The sequence below is a fragment of the Colletotrichum gloeosporioides genome, assembly GCF_011800055.1.
Source record: "Colletotrichum gloeosporioides strain Lc1 chromosome Unknown consensus_1, whole genome shotgun sequence".
In the NCBI taxonomy this organism is placed as follows: Eukaryota; Fungi; Ascomycota; class Sordariomycetes; order Glomerellales; family Glomerellaceae; genus Colletotrichum; species Colletotrichum gloeosporioides.
In genome coordinates, this window is record NW_025544646.1 from 472,335 (window position 1) to 494,209 (window position 21,875).

Sequence of the window (21,875 nt, forward strand, 5' to 3'; positions counted from 1 at the left end):
ATGCTGGACTTCTGCACGAGGCCGCGTCCCGCCGTAGCAGCGAGCTTGCAGACAGCGGGCTTTCAGAGCCAGGAGTGAACATGCATTGGCATTTCGAGACTATGTCCTGGGATTTAGAAATTTGTTTCAGTTGAGTCTATGAGGCGAACGTGTGTACCAACCTTTACATCTCCGCCGATGGACGGAATGGAATGCACTCTATGGCTCGCCGCTCCGGTCGCCCCACTCAACCGGGCCTCCAGGACCGGACGGCAAAAATGGAGCCCACTGGGGGCCCGGTTCTCTCCGCCGTTAAGTAGAACCGAGAAATGCAGCGATGTCACTCATCAAGTGCAAGTGACACACTCTTTTGACAATGGTGATTTGAGATAACGGCAGATGGAAGGAATTGATGCATACAAGAAAAGCAGTCAGCATCGCGTTCCAACACCTCTCCCGCATCAGAGGTATGCAGAGCTCATCACAGTTGCGAAAAGGCACCGAAACGTTAACAAGGAGAAAAAAGCTTGATGGTATCTGTTCTATCCAAACATTCCGAATCTGAGGGTATCCGGCAATCTTGCTCATTCCCAACTCCCAAAAATGCTGTAAGCCAGCCCAGTGTCGACCCAATCCTTGGAACACGGCAAACCCGCAAGCCATCCACAGCCCCGCCCCTCCCCATCCTCCCGCTTCATTACAAGCAGCGGCCGCCCGCAATGCCTCCGTGCCCCAAGGTCCGTTTCTGCCGGCACCCGGCCTGCTCAGCAAGACCAAAGAAAAACAGCAGAAAACGACCTCATCATTTGTCGTTTTAAAGAAAAAATCTCATGTCCCAAAGAAATGTAGCCCATCAGGGTTCCCCGTAGGGAAGTACCCCGCCCAAACGCCCCGCCGTTTGTGTGTATCGCTCATTGGTATCCCGTTGTAATCAGGAGAAAGAGAACGTCTTTCCCCCTTTTCGCTCGTGCATATCTTGCGTAACAAAATTTTGATTGTTTTTTTTTCGGCGTTTTCAGATGCGCGACGGCTGGTTGAGGATGTTAGAGCCCTGGGGTCCGACGGGGACAGTCTTCATTGTGTCGATGCCGTGCTCGAGGTCGTAGCGATACGTGGGCGGGTGTCCGATGTCGCGGAGCGCGCGCTTCACTCTCTGTCTCTTTGAGAGCTTGACGGGGGCGACGGCCTCTGGTGAGGTCTCCTTCTCAAAGGAGCAGATGGTGGAGGTCTCGGAGAAGGAATCTCTGCCCATGTTTGCGGTGCTGGGTGATGTGGTGGTGTTGGTGGTGGTGGTAAGTATGTTGACGGTATTGACTGGCTGTAGTGGTAGACGAGTTGCTCGACTTGGAAGTACTTGATCGAGGCGATGAGGATGTTTTCGTGTATTTGTAGGGTGTAATGTGTGAAAGGTTGATTGATTGCTGACGGAGGCCAAGATGAGGAGGCAGCAGCATCATCCGGCGCTGGCCTAGCTCTTTATATGCTTCCAAGAAATGCACCGCCCCAAGCCCAATGTCACCCGCATCGCCTGTATGTATCTCTGGATGTATCTCCAGGACACACCAAGAAATGCAGTCCCGAATGGTAAACGGGCGAACCAGTGGGAATTGGCGCGTCACTCCAAACGGGCGCAGAACAAGCATGGTCCCTTCTCCAACCTACACACATCACTACCCCCAAAGTTCACCGCCCACCTCTAATTCCATCCATCCCATGTGTAGGTATCCCCTTTTTTGCAAGGCAACACGCACGCACTCACACACACCAACATCCGCGTCTTCCCCCCTCTCTCTCCCTGAGCCTTGGGGAGGACTAGGTTCCCTTCCCCTCCCCCGCCTCTTCTGCACCAAGAGGCAGTCCGCCCAACCAAATCACCGGAAATGACACAAGCGCAGCCCCGCACATTGCGTAGCTCAGCCCAGGGAGCCGGTGTCATTTTTTTGCGAGTCCTTGAAGGCCTGGTCTCACCACGCAAACGCAAAGAAGAAGAAAAAAAGCTTGTGAGCTTATCCTCTTCCAACTCGCCGGCCTTGTAACCTGTAACCCCAGCACCCCCTTGCCTACGACAACACGTTTTGACAGCGACAACCCATGCAGGACAGGAGTGACGCCGGTTCGTCAACCCCTTCAATGCGAACTCCAGAGAGAATCTTGATTCCCTGCAAACTTCCAAAGTACTTTCCATCTCCTTCGGCCGTGACTCACGCGAGTAGCGACTTCCCTGCTTGCACAGCAAAATTTCAACTTCGCACTGCATGCATCGCGGAGTCCTGCTGGCAGGGGGGTCTAAAAAGGACCCACAGGGGTATGGCCGTGCCGGAAAAATAGATCCTCCGCGTTATGTATACTTTATGCCTACCTATATAGTGATTTTTTTTTCCTATAGTTATATAGCTACATAAGTGGGGCCTCTATATAAGTAAACTATATATTACCCTAGAAATAGGCGTAGCCCTAGTCTCTACCTTAGCTATATATAGCCTATACTTAGTATATACCTTATATCTCCTCTATTAAAGCTTTCTTTTTTCTTTTCCTCCTCTAAGTATAATTATAATAGATATTACTAATACTAAAATAGAAAAAGTACCTTTTTTAGTATTAATTTAATATATACTAATAATATCTTAGATATCTATATAAAACTTTACTAACCTTAATATTAATAACGCAGTTAATCTATACCTCTAGTTTAGCTATTTCTATAGTATACTTAGTATATATAAGGCTTATATTAAAACTATTATAAAACTAATATATTTTAGGTTTAATTATTAATAATAACCCTAACTTCTAGCTTACTAGTAGGTTTTAGTATACTTTATATATATACTTAGATTTAGGCTAATATATCTTAAGCTAACCTTACTAATATTACTTTAGCTATAAATATAAGTATATCTTAAGTTATCCTCTATAGGTTTAATATATACTAAGTATATTTAATAGCTATACTTAACCTTATTAAATACCTCTTTAGTATAAATAGTTATATATAAATTTAATATCTATTATACTACCTCCTTATATATACTAATAATATCTTAGCTATATAGTTAATATTAGTAGTAGCTATATATATAGCGTTATTTTCTGCTTTTAGCTTACTATATATTTAAGATATCTTATATATATACTATACACTTTCTTACTTAACTTTTATAATAATACTACTATACTTATTAGTAGTATTTTAGTACTAATATATCCTTCTCTTTTTAGTTTATACTATATATATACTAACCTAATATAGTTATTAACTTAACTTATATTAATCTTAGTAACTTAAAGATTATAGTAGGTATAAAGTATATTATATCTTAGTATATACTTAGTATATATACTAACTCTATATAGTACCTTATATCTCTTTATTTATTTTAATACTTAGTATAATACTATCTTCCTATAGGAGCCTATATATATACTTTATACCTTCTCTATATATATTATACTGATATATTATTTAGCTATAGTCTTAAGGATAGCCTTATTAGCTAAATAGCTAATTAAATAGAAGTATTTATATAAGTTTATCTTTTATATTACCTATATATATATATTACTAATATTAAATATAGCTATATTAATCTAATTTTCTACTAGAATTATAGATTATAGTTCTACTATATAAGTTATATATATATATAGCTAGAGGATATTATATACTTACTATATAATTACTATATATATTATATAAACTAACTATACTCTTTTAGCCTATATTAACTATTTTATACTATAAATAAAGAGGAAATAAGCTTTATTTTAGTAGACTTCTCTCTTATTTTTTAGAATTATTTTTAAACTTTTATACTAAGTTTAGTTTAAAGGTAGTTTAAAGTATAGAGGGGGTATATATTAAGTATAGATTATATTTACCCTCACTTAATATAATATATAACTTAAGCTATAATTATAATATAATAAGAATAGAATTAGGAATAAGCTCTATATATATAGAGAATATACTAATATACTTATAGTAAGCTATACACCTTTCTATTATAATTAGAACCCCTTTTAGTAGTAAGTATAAGGTATATCCTTATTATATATTTTACTTTACCTCTATATATATTAATATTATATATAGGTTAGTATAGCTTATATATATAAACTTATACCTCTATCCTCTAACTAGTAGACCTTTATTAAAAGTATACTCTATATATATTATACTTATACCTAATAGAAGCTAACTTTAGTTTAAGACCTTATTTTACTCTTAAGAAAAAGGCTACTAAAAGTATATTTTATAGTCTATCTATCTTATATATATACTAATTATATACTAAGTAAGAGTAATAATATAGCTACTATTACTACTTCCTTACACCCTTATTATAGTATATTTCTTATTTATTCTTAATATATATACTATATATACTAACTATATCTTTAGATTAGCCTCTCTTAGAATAAGAAGAGGAGTAGGAAGAGTAAGAGCTACTTAAGGAGGAAGATAAATTAGAGGAAGAGTAAGATTAGGTATATATAGAGGGTATATATAGATAATATATATAATAGTCCTAAAAACTATAGATCTTTTATTAATTTTAGCTTTTAATATACTATATATATATATAATATATATACTTATAAAGTAGTAGGATACCTCTCTTTATAGCTAAGATATTATAACTAGTATATACTCTATATATATATAATCTATTATAATTCTTAATTAATATAAGTTTATTCTTACTATTCTTATATAGTTCTATATATATATAGGTTATCCTATAAATACTATTTTAATAAGAGAGTATATAAAATTATATTAATTAAGAATTATAATAGATTATATATATATAGAGTATATACTAGTTANATTATTTTTATTACTTATCTATAGTTAGCTTATTTTTACTATTACTTAGTTTTTATTTAAGTTAAGTAATCTCTTTTTAAAGTTTATATTTATACTTCTAGGTATAAAGTTTATAAGCTTTTTATTTAAGTTAAAGAAGTTTTTAGTCTATTTATTTTATATTTAAATCTTATATATCTCTAACTTAATATTAATATAAGTAGAGAGTAAGTAGTAATAATAGAAAAGGTATATTATACTTAGGTAGAGTATATACTAACTATATATTTTGTTTAAGTGATTTCTAAACTAAGATTATATTTTATATACTTAACCTAAGTGCTAAACTTAGTATTAGTGAGTTTAGAGGGTTGAATAAGTTATAAGGGATATATAGGTGTTTTTTATAGTGTTATATATATTATTATTAATATTAATATATATACTAAAAGCTTTTTATAATATATACTAACCTTAAGTTATCCCTCTATATATATAAGCCTTAATTTAGGTATAGCTACTACTAAGAAATAGCTTAGAATATAGTATACTTAGTTTTAAGCTTACTTTAGTATATATAGTATATTAATAAAGGATATATTTACTTTAATATAGCTTAAAGTAGAAGCTAACTTTAACTAGTAGTAAAGTTATCTTAAGTATAGCTTAACTTTATAAGGTTAGTATACTTTTATATAAAAGTTTATTATTAAGTTAGTATTTTATTAAGGGATTAGATAAAAGTAGCTATAATTTATTTTTTCTTCTTCTTAGTAAATTAGGACTTAATATTAAGCTAAGTCTTATATATGCTCTATATATACTAAAGATATTCTTATTTATCTTTTACTTCTTAAAGTTTAAAGAGCTCTAAAGTAGTAAAGTAGTCTAGATATCTCTTTTATTAATTTTAGAGAATATATACTTTATAGAATATAAGTAAATACTATAGATACTTTTTAATAGTTTATAATAGGTTTTACTTATATAAGTAATTACTAAAGCTTAATACTAATATAATATTAATATATATAGTATATCTATGAGGTATATACCTATTATAAGCCTACTTTATATCTATATTAGTTATAATAATATATACTATATTATAAGTTATAAGGTATATATATACCTATTAAACTAGAAGGCTAAAGACTACCTTAATTTGAGTAAAAATATACTTAAAGAGAATAGTATAGCCTTTTTATAAGTTTATATTTATCTAGATATAGGTATATAACTTAAGATCTATAGAGTATAAAGTTAGTAAGTACGTTATATATATAATATATATATAATATATACGCTATAACTTTTCTTACTACTTATAAACTTTAAATAGGTTTATATCTCTTTATACTATCTTAAATAATATATTAACTTTAAGATATTATACTTTTTAAAATATATATATATATACTTATACTATATAGATAATATAGAAATCCCTACTTAGAAGCTATTAAACTTTATAAATTTATTACTTTTATATAAGCTTTACTTTATTAAAAGTAAATTTATATAAAACCTCTATATATAGTTAGCTTATATATAGTATATATAAGGGATAAACTAACTTATATATAAGTTTCTAGCTAGAAACTATAGAAAATAAGCTCTCTATAAGAGGATAGCTATTTTATCTTTATTATTAAAAGCTATATTTATTACTTAAAGTAAGTTAACTTTAAATTAGTTATAAATCTAATATATACTTAAATAGAGAAGAAGCTTACTTATAAATAAAGTTAGTTTAAGCTAGGTATATATTAAGGATATAAGAAATATATATATAGAAATAGTAGTAATATTAAGCTTATTTAAGAGGCTAAGAACTACTTTATTTATAAAGTATAAAAGTAGCTATAAAGGAGGGGGTAGAATATATATATATAAGTTATATATAAAGAGAAAGATAAATAGAAACTTAATAAAGTTAAGAGGTATATAGAAGTTAAGCTTAACTTTATATAGTAATATATTTATCCTATTATTACTTTAAAGGTAAGAGAAGTTTAGTATATAGTAAGTATATATAGATAATACCTTATATCTATTACTTATTATAGCTTTAATAGCTTATCTCTATATTTCTAATATATATATAATCTATCTTAACCTTATACTAGCTACCTATCTTAATTATATTATAAAGATATTTAATATTAACTTTATTTTACTTAATAAGTATATTATAAGTAAAGTATTATAGCTTTAAAAAGCTTAGTTTTAAGTAACTAATATAAAAAACCTATAGTATATATATATTTAGCTTATATTAGAAAGATATAGAGATAATACTTATACTATATTATTTAAATATCTAAAATATTTAGTATTAGTAAGTTTTTTTAGGTTTTTAAAATAAAAACTATAGCTTCTATATATAAAGGCTATTAGGATACTTCTACTATTTATACTAAAAAGTTATATAGAAGTTATCTATTTTATTAATATATATATAGTATATATAGAGGTTAAGTATAAACTCTTATATATATTTAATTAACTTATTTATAATTAATTTAAAGGCTTTATAAGTACTTTTTATAGAATATAGTTCTTATAAAGCTTTAATAAAATCCCCTTTATCTTATATTATACTTAGAGTTATAACTAGAAGGTATATAAACTTATAATACTTAATACTACTATACTAATAAGACTAATATTAAACCTAATTTATATTTTTTTTAAATTTAAAATAGTATTAGTATATACTTAATATATATAGAGATTAAACTTATTTTAAAATTAAGTATAAACTCTTTATAATCTTAGAGTTTTTATAGTTTAAATATTAAATAGTTTAAGTAATATTTAGAATAAGCTTCTATATATAGGAATATAAAAGGTTTCTATTTTAAATATTATAGGAAATATAGTAAAAAACTCTATTAAGATAAGTTTTAAAATATATTAAGGTAGTAAGATAGTTATATATAATATATATAGTAATTTAGTAGTTTCTACTTTAAGTAATAAGAATACTTTAAGTCTTAACTATATTTTATATATATACTTAGTATATATAGAATATATAGGTAGTATAAATTAAGAAGAAATTTACTTTAATTAAACTTATTTTATAAAGTATACCCCTTTTATCTTATATATTATTTTTAAATAAATTATTATACTAGTAAGTTTAAGTATTAAGTTAATAAGTAATATAATAAGTTAAGCTTATAATAGGATTATTCTCCTTAAATTATCTCTATTTTTCTTCTTATTACTTAGTATTATTTAAAGTAGAAAAAATATTAAGGTTAAAAAATAAATTATTATTTATAAATATAGCTAAGGGGCTAGTAAAGTTAATTAGGGTTAAAGGAGAGTCTATTATATATAGATTCTTTAAAAGAATAGAGTTAAGATATTAGAGATATTTAGTTTAAGAATAATATACTTTAAGAATAAGTTCTATATATATATAGTATATCTCTATTATATAGAAGAGAAGGGGTAGTAAGTATTTTCTTATAAACTATTAATTATAATATATATATAATATATACTAAAGATAATATAACTTTATTATTAATATCTATTATAATTATATTTTACTATAATATAGTCTTTATTTTATTTAGATATAGGTATAGCTTAGGGATAGTTTAGATATAGTAGAGTGGACTATGAGGGGAAAGTTATACTTATATAGCCTAGAAGATCTATTCTTCTAGCACTGCCACAGCCCCCTGCCTGCTTTTTAGACCCCCCTGCGAGGTGTACACCCCATGCATCGCCATCCATCATCCCCTAAACGCCGAAAGCCTTGCGGTACGTCCTGTCGAGTCCTGGTTTCCCCCCGTGGCTGTCAGCGGACCGACGGCAGTTGCACACACTACTGCTGCCTTCTGCTTATGCTGGCTGAACCCCCCAAAAACTGTCCACCTCTGGACAAGTCTCCCAAGGCGACAAAGAGGGCACAGGCAATAATGCTGCAGACTAGCTGCATTGGCAAGCCATGGTACTCAGCCCCCATGGCCGCCAAGAGCTGCCATCATCTCTGCAATCGCCCGCTGCTGTATTGGCAACATCGGCAATGAAAGTAACAAAACTTGCAGTGGAATACGGAACGAACGTACTGATAAAACGTACATGCCTCACGCAACTGCCTTACGAGTACCTACCCAACTATCCCCGTCCTGTCGGGGACCGCAGACTCCACGGAAGAAGCAGGCGACGCGTTCTTCGGCTCCCGGCAACGGGCCCAGCAGAAAAGATAGGGCTCAAATTAAGCTCCCTGCTTGCGCAAACCAGACTAAGAGACCAAAGGGGGGAGGGGAACCGCTAGACAACAGGCATCCAGACCCAATCCGCCAAAGAAAGCAAGGTTGTCGCCGTAGCAAACTGGCAGCCCGTCTGTTGTCCTTGGTTCGATCCTCTAGGTACTCTCTAGCCCGGGCTGATGGATATCGGACAGAGAACCCGACATACCCTTTCCCTTACCCTGTTCCTCGGTGACTTGACTGAACATCATACCTCCCCAACCACGCTTGCACCCTGTCTTTGATATATTGGCCTGAGTCACCAGGCGGTGCAGCACCATCGCCAACAACAGTTCCATCAGCTCGGCAGCCTCGAGCCACGATGCAGGTCCTAGGAATCCCGCAAGGTCCGGTCCTGCGGAGCCTAACTAACAGGGATGCAGCAAGCAAAGACAGATCAGCGGGGATGCCGCCGTGGCCCGTGACGACAGACCGCCGCCGCGGGACGCTGCCAACGTCGATCTCCCAACCAATCAGCAGTCTTCCCGCATGCGTGTAAGACGACCCGATGACTCTTCCCGCATAATTTCGCAGCCTACACTGCAAAACCCGCTAATTACGGGACGCGCAACATCATCGCCAGAAGCAGTCATTTCATCCATCATCTTTTTTTTTCCCCTCTGTGGCACGGATTCGTGTCCGCAAGGTCATTGCTTCGTGTCGAGGGAATTCTGCCAGAGTACCGCGTAATCTCCCGCTATGCTGTTCGCCTTCTTTTCCCCAGACAAGATGAACACATCCGCGTCTGAAATGTCCTTCCCGAAGAAAACGTCATGTCGCACAATTAGACGCCCCCACAGTGACTCTTCCGCATCACAATGAGCCATCACCACACCCAAGATCCACTCCGCTTTTTACTCATACCTGGACGTCGTCGCCCATCCGCGCGGCTCCCCGGCCGCCAGGAGAAAGACAGAAAAAAGCTTGTCTACCGTGCAACGCCGCAGCCCGATCTCTCGGCGATCCCCTGCCGGCTTGGCTTCCCGGGCGTAGCTTGCTGACCACTGGAAACCCCCGGCATGCGTCTCTGGACTGCCCAGGGTTGGTTGTTGGTCACACAAGGCCCCCTCCGAAAAGTACCGTACTGGTTTTTTTTTTTCCTTTGCTAAGCCAGGCAGAAAGAATCTACCCACGGCTGACCCAGTTTAAACTGTAGTCCTGCGGTGATGTCCTTCTCGAGGTCCTGTGGCTGCCTGCATTCCCGCCTGGTTGCCTGATTGCTGTGGGGGATTCCCAACTTGAAGCGTTCCAAGGATGATGTGAAAAAGGGGATGGGTGTCCTAGGACGTTGGAGCCTCGTCGACGTGTACGGTTTTGTATTTTTATTTTCTCACTGAGTTTGAGGTCTGACATCCTGGGAGAGTTCATCCCTCGACACACCTCAGATGGCAGCCGACTTCACTACGAAAGGGTCAATGCTGCGTCTCTGAGGGAAGAGCAACAAGAGCTATCCCGCGCTGAAGTTGCGCCTGCAATATATTTCTTGCCAGAGCAAGAGTCGCCTGCCCTCAATTCCAATATAGACTGGCGACATGATCTGCCTTTACTACGTGATACTTGGCCACTCTGATTCCGACATGAAGAAGGATCCAAAGATTCCTCTGGGATAACAGAAAGCTGTGGCAGCGTCTCAAAAGGCAGACGAGCTCGGTTTCACCCAGGAGTCTAGCAGCGCGATACCGCAGAACTGTTGAACGGCATACTTACAGTCGTTACAAGAACTGTTCCCAGCGGTCCCCCCACATACACTCTGGACCAAGGGAAACCATGAGGGATGAGAGAACCATCGAAGACGCGTCAATCCCCAAGCCAACACCACATCTTGACTCAAGCGCTTTAGAAACTCTCTCTCTCTCTCTCTCTCTTCCTCCCTGCGGTAATGAACTCGGTCTCGGAAGGCAGGTCCTAGCCGCAGACGACACCCGTCCCTGCCCTCCTGCCTAGGTACACCATGGCATGTAGAGAGTTGGCGCTCCAGAACTCTCCTTGTGATGATCGTCTCCTGCTGCAAGACCCGCTGGTGTCGCCTCCAGGGGATGATACTTGGCTGCCATGGAGAAGGGGCACCCTGAGCTTCCAGTCAGAGGGTGGCGCTCGAGCATTCGGTCACCGGTTCCAGTCCCTCCTGAAAGAACAGCCTTTCCCCCTCATGCTTCAACAGAAGAGAGCACCCATCGACCCGTCGAATCCCGATCATGGTCCAGAGAACCCATCACGTCGGCCTCGTGCCCCTCATCACCCGTGTCCAGCGATGGAGGGGAAGTCTCGTTTTGCCCCCAGCATCCCAGAAATGCTTGACGTAAAACCAACGCAACCAAGACATCAGTCTCGCGATCCCGGGCTGCGTATGACAGTCCACTGCTAGCGTGGATGCCTGGCCTGAAGCTACTCCAGAGCTGCTGAACGGCTTTCGTCGACTAGGCGCCCTGGGGGCTGAGATCTGAGGCCTCGAGGGGATCCATCTTTTCGACGAGACTTTCCGACGCCATCAGGAAGCCACGTTCATGCCAACAGAGGCCTTGATCCTTGGCCGCGAGACATCTGCGGAGGTCGTGATGGCCGCCACTGTCCAATAGGTCTTCAGGGAACAACGATACCTGTTGGTTCGCCCTCATGTAGAAGCCATCAAAATCAAGTATCGCTTTGTTCTTCGAGACAGTCCAATGACAGGGTCATAACGCATGAATCTCATAAATCTCTATCAAGCCGTCTTCACACCCCCTGTTCGTCTCAAGGGCCACCCACCTGCACCAGCTCAGGGACATCCTCATATTCAACATGCTCGTCTCCGACATCCTTCTCCCGCTCAACCTCCTCCGCCTGCTCCGTGTCCTCTTCCTTCTTCCAGACACCCCCCTTAACCAAAACACATGCAGCTCGCAACAGATCCCTGTGCTCACACCCGACCCTCTCGCAAAGCTGCGAAGCAACGGTCATCGTAAGACCCGGCAACACGCTCGGATCCCCTGCCTCCCACCGCCGCATCTCCTCGTACGTGTCGTCCAGCAACAGCCTCGCATGGTGATGCGCGTCCTCCGAGCCCTTGATCTTGCTGTACAAGAAGAACACCCCGTGCCGGATCGTGTTCTCCGCCATACATACCGCCATCTCCACAATCTCCGGCCTCGACGCCGCCGACGTCGGCGCCCGGTACCGCATGTACCCCTGGCTCGTCAGGTGTGAGAGCACAACCATGCCCGCCAGCTCCTGTGCCGGCAGGCTCCGTATGTAGGCAAGCTGCCGGAAGCGCACGTCCTGCCGATTCGACTGGTGGACCTCCTTGAGTGCGAGGTGCCAGCCGTCTGGCGGCGGCGCGTCGCGCAAGATGATGTCTTGGTGAATCAGCGACTTGACGCAGGGGTCTCTCCGCGGGATGATGTCTTCTCTGTATCTTATCGAGTGTGTCTCAAGGTCCGCAATTTCTGAGCACCGCCAGAGCGCGCTGGTGAGGCTGGCGCGGATCACGTCCGCCTTGGAGATATCTTGGAGGTCGTACTCTTCCCAGAAGGCGAGGAAGGCGCCGTTGATGAGCTGTTCGATGTTGCTCTCGCGCGTCTCGAGTTCCCGGATAATTTCGAACGTGTCCTTGGGCAGGACTTCGCGCTCTCTCGTGTCGGAGGCGAGGATATGGTTGCAGGGCGCGCAGGGGTAGTGGGCGGCGTTGATCTTGGTCACGGCATGTTCGTACCGGTCCAGCAGCTCACGATTTGTTCTGCATGTTGCCCTGAGGGCTTGAATCTCTGAGAAGCCCGCGCGCTCGGCGACGAGGAGAAGCAGGTGTGGAGGGAGAAGAGACATTATCCAAGAATAGATGATGAAGTAGAGGTTGTTGATAGTGATTCAAGTCCAATTGATGGTTTCGAGTGTGTCCAAGAAAGAACCACAGGGGGGATATGGTCTCGATTGAGGTGTTTAAGTAAGGTAGTGAATTGGAGAGGGTGGTCATTGACGATGCGCCAGGGGCAGCACTAGCAGTCGATGTGTAAGTCAACGATATAAGATGAAATGTCAGGCGCCACACCGTTCAGCACCCGTGACCACGTGGTTTCTGAAAGTAAAAAGGCAAGAGGCAGGATGAGACGGAAAGACGGGAGAGGCTGTTGAGCAACACATCTCGCAGGCGCAAGTGAGAACCCGGCTGCCTTTTCATGTCGCGACGTGGACCATCCGGGTTCTCAATTGATGATGGCGATTGCGCTCCGCCCCAGAAATCTAGATCAAAAAAGTGGTGTCAGAAGGCGAGCCGTCAAAAAGAGTCGCAGTTAATCTTACATTAGTCAGGCATGTGTGACATTGTCGCTATTGTGCTTGCACCCTCCTGCAGCTGAACGGAATTGTGGTTGTTGGAAGCTTCGGAGAGAGGCGAGGGGCTGCGATGACAGCCGCCGTGGGGCGTCGTGGACTCTTCAAAAGACACAATAAAGGCACAATGAACACAACCGCATTCACAGTAAGAACAGGAAACATGCGTACAAAGCATTCAGGGCCCGAATCCTGATTTTTAACGTACCTGACACCTTTATGGCCAGCAAGCGCCAACGGATTGTGTCATGGAGTCCTGATCCTGGACAGAGGTGCGCTGCCGATCTTGGCGGGGTAGCTAGAAAGAGCCTCAGCTGGATCGTGAGGACCCTGCCCCGCCATGTCAATTGACGCAATTGGAGCGTCTCAAGAGACATCCGCCCTCAAAGTAACGAGGAGGTTAGCTGGAATGGTCAGGTCAGAAAGCCCACAGAACTTGAAGTAAGAGAAGATATTGCAGGGGACGATGGGAAGACGACAGAGAGGCGTGAGCAACTACGATATGTAGTTCACCAGCCTCAATTTGTATTTGGTAGGTGTCGTAGAGGCAGGACATCGGTGCCACTTAACATCTCTCACATTCCTTGCCGACAACTGTGATTCAAGAAAGGCGTCGCTTGAAGGTTTCGTTAGCCTAATCGGCCATCTGTGCCCTCAGGTGTGCAAGTCCATCTGGCCAGCCGCACCATGACCCGGCTACCGAACGACACAGAGGTTGGAGAAGTAACGACCGGCCGACGGAACGGCATAGTCATGTATTCTTTGAACGCGCTAATCGTACAAGTCCCTCCGCATTATAGGGCTCTCGCTGTCTCGCGCCGCTGTCTTATTGACTTCTTCCGCCATCGCGATTCCGGAAAGACTCGACATCGCTGGCTGAGGTCTGTTTGCAGGTGACGAGAACTGAATCGATCCCAAACGCCGAGTATGCAATGTCCATTACTGGGGAGTCCTCCTCCAGTTTCCCACCGTATCCCTAGTTTGCTCCAAGAAGATAATGTCGGCCAGAAAGGATGTAAAATATAGAAAGGAAATGCAAGAGCGCGCCCGGCCTAGTTCTTTTTCTCCTTCTTCAACCCGTCGGCGGTCTGCAGCTTCATTTCGACCTTCTTTTGTCCAAGATCGACAATCCTGGGCAACAGCTTGTCCTGGTTGTCCAGCTCGACAATGTCATCGCCCCCACCAATGCTCACACTATTGACCAAAATGTTGGGAACGGTTCTGCGGCCGGTCTTCTCGCCCAGGAAAGCTTGCAATTCGGGTCCGAGTTTGTGCTTGTCGAGCTCGACGACGTAAGGGGCGGGGGAGATTGAGTACTTGTTGAGCAGAATCTCCTTTGCCTTCTTCGAGAAAGGACAGTATGTCTTGGAGAAAATGATGACTGTTCTCAAGTTAGCAAATATTCATTCCCAGCTGCCACGCTCGACCTACCCGGCGACTTTTTCAGAATCGAGTTGAGCTCCACCTCGACAGCATGCTCCTCGGCGGTCTCCTCCTTCTCCTTCTTCTCCTCCTTCGGGCTCTCCGCTGAGACGTCCTTTGCGGTGCCCGTCTTCTCCTTCTTCTTGTCCTGTCCCGCGGCCGAGTTGCCCTTACCGACCACTTCGCTCGGTGCGTCAGGCTTCAGCGGCGCTTTCTTGTTCGCAGACTCCTTGGCCTTGTCCTCGGCAGCCTTCAACCTCCCCTGCATATCCTTGGCCAACTTCGCATCGTCCTCGTCGATATCGCCGTCGGCGTCCTTGTCGGTGGGCACATGGCCGGCGGCCTTGCCCTTGTTCTGGTCAAGCACTGCCTGACCTGGAGGAGGTTTCTTGTTAAGACCCTCGACGGTCTTGTGGTAGAAGTCTTGAACGGAGCGCGAGTCGCTGGCCTCGCCGGATCGGAGTGATGACGTGTAGAAGAGGACGAAGACCACTCCGATCATGACACCGATCAGGAGGGTGCGCAGTTGCCTTGGCGAAGGCATCGCGAGAGAATCTTGGCGCTCGACAGTGCGCGACGGGTGAGGTTGGTATGAGGGTATGTGCGCGTGCAGAAGAGAAGACAATGGTCGGGATGCGACGGTCGAGCAATGTCGCGATTTCTTCTGGTCTGTTGTGGGCGATTGAGTTGGTGCAACGATGGCAAGTTGACAGTCAGGAGATGGCGGCTCGTAAATGCTACGGTAGCAAGCGGGCGAGAAGCAAAGACTCGACAGGGATTCGGATTCGACACAGAAAGCCGTCTCCCTGCGGCTCTGGCGTGGATAAGTACGAGCCCAAGCGTTCCGGAGCTCCCCCAGCAATCGGGTGCTTTGAATGTTTCGAATGGGTGGACGACGGATTAATAAGGTAAGGCAGGATTCCCTAAGCAACGAGGCGAATTGATGTTGGCGTCGCAAGCGCAGCAATAGTAACGGTGAGTATTGTTCTCTTCTTGGAAAGGAAAGGGGCGGCGTGTTGCTGGAGCTGAGGAGGTGTCGCGCAGTGGCTGTCGAAACGTGTGATGCTCATAATAAGGGGACGAACAGGAGAAGGAAGGTGGAGGCAGAGGCGGCGTTCTGAGAAAGTGGGAGCCGTCAAAAGGCGATGAGTTGGAGAGCTCCAACTGCGAGTGGGATCGACAAGGTGCAGTGTTGCCCTCGTGACTGGCTGCTGTGCTGTGCTGTGCTGTGCCGTTGGGTTACCTACCTAGGTTGGACAAGAGGCTGGCCGGAATACTGCAGAGGCAGGGACTTCTGGAAGCTCGCTGTGGCTCTTTCAGCTGGAGGCGCACCTCACCCAAATGGGCTGGCTGCCAACGTGCGCGACGGGGAGCACAGTTGCCCGTGCCAAGATCACAGATTAAAGTACCCCGACCCCGTTCCCTGCCCGCAAGCTATTGTGGGTCATTTGAGGGCTTACACACCAATCATCTCGCGCCATTTTGACCACATCCATCCGCACTGTTCTTTCACTCTACAAAGGCATACAGCTACACAGTTTCCCTCCCCAAACACCACACGGCTCGGAGGATCGTCACCCTGACACACGCTGCCTTGCTCGCAGGAAACAACTTGGGACGGCTTTACACGACTCGAAACGAAACGGCAGTCGCCATCGCCGCAATGCTTCTTACAAATGTCTCCAACTGTAATGTCAACCGCTGACCGGCCCAACTATTTCCAAGATTCTCCCCAACGACAACTGTCAGGGACACTCACCGATCAGCGCCATCATCTCACGAAAGGGAGCATCCTCGACCCGCCCTCGTTTCTTTAGCCGCTTCAGCACACAAAATGCTGATATGCACCGGCATTTCGACGAGACAGACATTGTCTCCAGGAGCACCAGGGCGGATTCTCGATACACGCAGGGATGCGAGAGCGCCGCTGACACACCCAAATCCACCATCTTCTCCATCCGCATGCTGACACGACATGCACTGCAAATCCGATGACGATGACGAGCAGTCACAGTGCAATTCAGTTCAGGGTCCATTGTTGGTGGGTGTGTCACTTCATCTCTACGACACAGAGTTTGCCCGACATCAACGCAAGAGCCAATACATATGAATGAGGATCGTCTCAACTGCCCAGAAGAAGAATCATATTTTTCCACAATTTGACTTCTAAAAATACCAGCCAGCCCTACGTTCCCGCGCGCATCACCCGCTGATCCTGCAGCAAGTCGCTCTCTATCTTCATCTTGGCCAACTCTTCCAGACCTCACCGCCGCCCGATTAGTCCAAGGCAGAAAGCCACCATTCCAGCCAAAAATACACATGAAGCCGCACGAACCACCCAAAGACGCCTCCTCCTGCTGAGGCCTAACGACGGAACCCGCTGTGTTTCCGCGCGGCATGGGCCAGCAGCAGCCGTGTCGCCGCGTCCACTTGCCGGCTGTCGAGACCCTCCACAACATGCTCCAAGTCGATTTCGCCGTGCGCCACAACCTTGCTTCTCCCGTACCCAAAAACCGATCCGGACGTTCGTATTACCACCTCATCGGCCCCGGCCGCGGCGGTCTTGGGTCCGGTGCCTTGTTCCCATAGCGTTACGGTCGGCCCTTGTTCTGACGGTGACTGTGTCGCTGGTTTGTCCGCGGGTGAATCTGATTGAGTCTCCGGCTGGGTGTTCTCCAGTGCCTCCAGTCGGACTTGTTCGGTTCGTCTGGCAAGCATTTCGTGGTCGTGCTTGATGTGGGCGTGTGTTGCGGCGCGATCTCTGTGGCGCTGCAGATGGTAGTGAACATGCGAAGGTGCCGTGAGAGCCGGCGTTGAGCAAAAGAAGAGCAGTCCCAGGTAGGTGACGGGCTGCATGATTATTAGATGCGGATGTTTCCGCTGAGAGAGGTTCGAGATCGATCGTTTTCGGAGCAGGAAAATTCCACCGCTCTTATCGAAATGGCTGGCTGGTATGGTATGGTTGAAAAACGGTCGAGGCTTGATGTCTTGCGGGGTTCTGGACCGTGGAAGGCGTTGCAACGGTTTATATTCCAGTGAAAGGTTCTTGGAAACCGGTCACGCCAGACATGCTATGACGAAGAGACACCCAAACGTCATGTTCAACGGCGCCTAGCTTTGTTCAAGTCACGCCGACGTCAAACGAGAACCTGCCACCCGCTGGAATGCGGACATCGTCGGTGGAGGGGGCATTGGCGATTCAGACCCTGCGATGGTTTGTTTGGTGGTTTGCCCAAAGACTGAAGGGTCTTCTGTCTGAGTCAACCACCCAATCCCTTCCTTCACAACACCACTACCGTCACAAATGATCAATTCAAATGGCCATGACTCCCCAGAGCCAAGAAAAGCTCGACCAACTCGTCGCTTCACCTGGTCTCAGGGCATCGCCTTGCTCTCGGCCGTGGGGCGAGCAGCACACCACTTCGAACGTACAGTAGGCTAGGCGCGTCTAGAGCGGATGCGCCCAGTCTACAGGATACTGCCCCTTTGGATTATCGTCAAACCACACCTTCTTCTGGTCCGCAGAGGTCGGAAAATCGAGGAGGCCATGCAGGAGCGGCCGAAAGGACCGTTTCCGTATGAATGCTCCGGCCTCGTCTGCCTAAAGGCGCAGAGCAAGAGGGGCGGGCGTCACTTTGCAGCGATTAGATAAGAAACTTGCCTATTCAGGCCATCATGCCGCCTCTGACTGGGCCTGCGAATTCCCTCAAGCTCTTCGTGTCAGCCCCCGCTCGCTGGCTCTTCTTGCCCTTCTCCTCCGTCTCCTTTTCTCCTCGCCTCTCTTATTTTTCCTTCTTCACTGTCTTCTCAGTCAAAATCTGCCATCTACATCACGGCTAAACCAGTACTGCCTAGATCAAGGGTCCTTTCGAGACAAGTCTTCAGGTGCCAGAAAAATCACCCCCCTCATCCCCAGCCCCCCGCAGGAATGTCACTTACACGCCTCTTGCGTCCAGGCTGCGCCGTCGTGCCTTTTCATCCACTCCTCCCTCACCACCATCAAAAACGCAAAGCAAGGCAGCGCTGAGACCTGACGAAACAATCCGTCAGAGTCCAGATCTGCCTGATTGATCGACTACGGCAAAGCGCAACCCGGTCTCTCTCCCAAACGGATCACCATCACCACCGAGAAGATGTCTCAACCGTCTCACGACCCCGTCCAGACCGCGCCTCACGGCACCACCACCACCTACAACACCACCACCTTTCCCCTCGAGGGCGGCTGCGCCTGCGGCAACATCCGCTACGCCCTCACCGCCGCGCCTCTCGTCGTCCACTGCTGCCACTGCACCTCTTGCCAACGTGAGACCGGTACCGCCTTTGCGGTAAACGCCGTCGTCGAGGGCGAGCTGGTCTCACTCCTGCCGGGCGCCGCTACCACCCTCCAACAGTCCATAACCTTCTCACCGTCCCTTCTAGACACCTGGACCCCTAGACAAGCCAGGCCCAGGCCCCTCGAGGACGGTCCCGGCAGTTCGGATTGCCTGCCAGACGATACCACCACGACCGCCTCACCCATTCTCCTCCCTGTTCCCGCAGAGTCAGGCGCACCGCAGAACATCGCGCGCTGCCCCGTCTGCCTGACCGCCGTCTGGAGCAACTATGACGGCTGCCCGCTGCTCAAGTTCCTGCGCGTCGGGACGCTAGATACGCCGGCGGCGCTCGCTGAGGGCCCGGACCTGGTGCACATCTTCGTGCGAAGCAAACAGTCCTTCTTCGAGATTCCAGACGACGGGAAGCTCCGCTTTGAGGGGTTTTATCCGCAGAAGGAGGGCGTATGGCGACCCGAGGCGATGGTAAGAAGGGAGAAGCTGCTCGCTAGGATCGCAGAGTGGGAGGAGAAGGAGAGGGGGATTGGTGGATAGAGAAGGAGAGGGGGGTCAGCAGGATGCAAGCCTTCGGGGCTTTTCTTGGTCTTTCTTTTGTGGCATTCTGTCGTTCCTAGTTCTTGGTTCTTATCACTCCTTTTGGGCAAGGCCTGGATTCACGACACACGAGAGGAGGGTTCCCACATCTCACATCTCACATCATCTCACAATCATGCTTTTCCGCCAGCGTCGAAGGGGCTAGGCTGAGGGATATTCTTCGTCTTCTGGCCTGAAACCAAGCTTTGGATGCAGGGATTGGTGTCTTCCTTGGCAGGAGATGGAAGCTTCTCTCAGCTGATCAGGGTCTGGATGAGGGGCCGGGTCTAGACTGGCAGGTGGCTAGGCCTCGTTCTGAGGGCGTCACGATCCAGCTTCGCGGACCTCGAGCTCTCAAGGGCTTTTGTAGCGGACCATGTCCTCCGCGATGTCTCGCGGTTTTCTCCCATTCCTTCTCGTAGCACTTCAGCATGTCAGCTTTCCCCCTTTACTTTTCCTCCGCTCCAAGATTCTGTCCCGTGTGCTCATGTTCTCCTACCTCTCCTGGTGGAAGTGGCGCAGGCTGAACAAAAGACACATTCGATACTGGGGAAACTGGAATTTTACCATATAAACTTGAAGTTTCTGTTACGTGACTCTGCAATATTCTTTGCTCCTTGACATGTTGGAACTGGCCATTCAACGAGTTCTGTTATATCACTCGACGATGCAAACCTCTCCTGTATCATACGTCCCCTTACCCCGCGCAGTCTCTTTTCACTGTCACTGTTCACCGTATCACCAGGAATACTTTGAGAATGAAAGAGCATTGCTGTCATGAGGCTCGAGATATCAAAATAAAAACAGTTTCTATAAGTCACATTGCCAACATGGAAAGTACTACCGTTACCCATGTCGTAGCAAACGCGATGCAGAACAAGACGCGATCAGTGTCTTAACTTCAAGCCTAGAGAACTTAAAGACATTTTATATTGTACATGTCATCGGCATCAGGCATAGCCGCCATCTCCTCATCATATGATGGGGAAGGTTTATAAAAGTCGTGCCCTCAGGCGGTAAAGAGCTGACCAAGAAGAACAAATCGCGGCTAACCATCACTAGCAGACCAGCGCAACAATAGGGGCTGTTGGCGATGGGCATCTGTCCATCTTTCTTGTGCTTGCAGGGGCACAAGAGATAGATGTTCGAGGGGTTTCTCTGCGGCGAAGTCGACTACGTTTCTCGTTTCTGATGGTTTAATATGCATTCAGGATACGCTGGTGACTATAGAGGACAACCACTCTTGTCCATGTTGCCCATTGTGGCCTCGCTCAGTCCTAGACGTGCGTTGATGGATGGGACTGTGTAAAGTAGCCAATCAGCGTATTGAGCAAATGAACCCAAAGATCTCATCGACAATTGTAATTTCTCATTCAATCCTTGTTTGAGGAGAACTCATATCCTAGAAAGTGCGTTACAAGCTCTTTTATAGTTGTATGCCTGATGTTGTGGACTCACCGGGATAACATAAAGATGGGCGTGGGCTCACGTGCAGCGACAACGCGTGAGTTGAAACACTGAAGCTATTTAAGCCCTCTAGAATCATGTACGAACTTGTTTTGATTCTTTCCAGGACAAAGACGGGCAATTATCGGTCGACTGTTCTTCATGGAGCTGCTTAACGTCGACTCTACATGTAGAAGTCTGTCATTTTTCGACTCCATGTTTATGCCTAGCCACAATATTTGTAACTCCCAGCTCCGAAGCAGAGATGTTCGGTAGTGTCGTCCAACTATTCGTTCCAAAACCATAAAGACATATGAGTAAGAATGCCGGACACCGGAGGCGGAAAGAGGTTTAATCACTTGATGGCCTCAACTCTACCGTCGCACGATGCTGGCCTTGCCAACCTTATCAATAGCATTCGCACGCCCACAAATTCCCCCGTTCATTCACAAGCCACTTTCACATTCTCGATGTATGGGATGAATTACGGATTGCACGTTGGAACACCGTCGCAAGCGAGTGCAATTTATATCTTTAATCCAGCTCAGTCTAGGTCTTGGGTTTTCGCTATGCGCAAAACTATTAGCATTTGCCTCATTCTCAGGTATAAGAGGAATCATGACAATCAGACTAGCTGAAATTTAAGCGCCAATGGTCTAACATTCCCGCCAGGTTTTGACTACCGGTTATGATTCATTTGCAGGGAAGGAGGACGCCCTGAGGGCCATGCATCAA

The 21,875-nt window shown here is 44.5% G+C and overlaps 5 protein-coding genes across 5 annotated transcripts; 1 reads left to right on the plus strand and 4 right to left on the minus strand.

Moving 5' to 3' along the window:
- Positions 1–994: 994 nt before the first annotated feature.
- GCG54_00009917 (uncharacterized protein) lies at positions 995–1,231 on the minus strand (the record flags this gene model as incomplete). The annotated part of the gene is made up of 1 exon (XM_045409854.1): positions 995–1,231. The coding sequence occupies one exon, from the start codon at positions 1,229–1,231 to the stop codon at positions 995–997; it is 237 nt and encodes a 78-aa protein (XP_045271391.1).
- Positions 1,232–11,796: 10,565 nt separating this feature from the next.
- Positions 11,797–12,864, minus strand: GCG54_00009918 (uncharacterized protein; the record flags this gene model as incomplete). Its single annotated transcript, XM_045409855.1, has 1 exon — positions 11,797–12,864. The coding sequence occupies one exon, from the start codon at positions 12,862–12,864 to the stop codon at positions 11,797–11,799; it is 1,068 nt and encodes a 355-aa protein (XP_045271392.1).
- Positions 12,865–14,420: 1,556 nt separating this feature from the next.
- Positions 14,421–15,334, minus strand: GCG54_00009919 (Monothiol glutaredoxin-7; the record flags this gene model as incomplete). Its single annotated transcript, XM_045409856.1, has 2 exons — positions 14,421–14,749; positions 14,800–15,334. 2 exons carry the CDS (start codon positions 15,332–15,334, stop codon positions 14,421–14,423), a joined length of 864 nt encoding a protein of 287 aa, XP_045271393.1.
- Positions 15,335–17,154: 1,820 nt separating this feature from the next.
- Positions 17,155–17,646, minus strand: GCG54_00009920 (uncharacterized protein; the record flags this gene model as incomplete). The annotated part of the gene is made up of 1 exon (XM_045409857.1): positions 17,155–17,646. One exon carries the CDS (start codon positions 17,644–17,646, stop codon positions 17,155–17,157), a length of 492 nt encoding a protein of 163 aa, XP_045271394.1.
- Positions 17,647–18,923: 1,277 nt separating this feature from the next.
- On the plus strand, positions 18,924–19,655 carry GCG54_00009921 (uncharacterized protein; the record flags this gene model as incomplete). Its single annotated transcript, XM_045409858.1, has 1 exon — positions 18,924–19,655. The coding sequence occupies one exon, from the start codon at positions 18,924–18,926 to the stop codon at positions 19,653–19,655; it is 732 nt and encodes a 243-aa protein (XP_045271395.1).
- Positions 19,656–21,875: the final 2,220 nt, after the last annotated feature.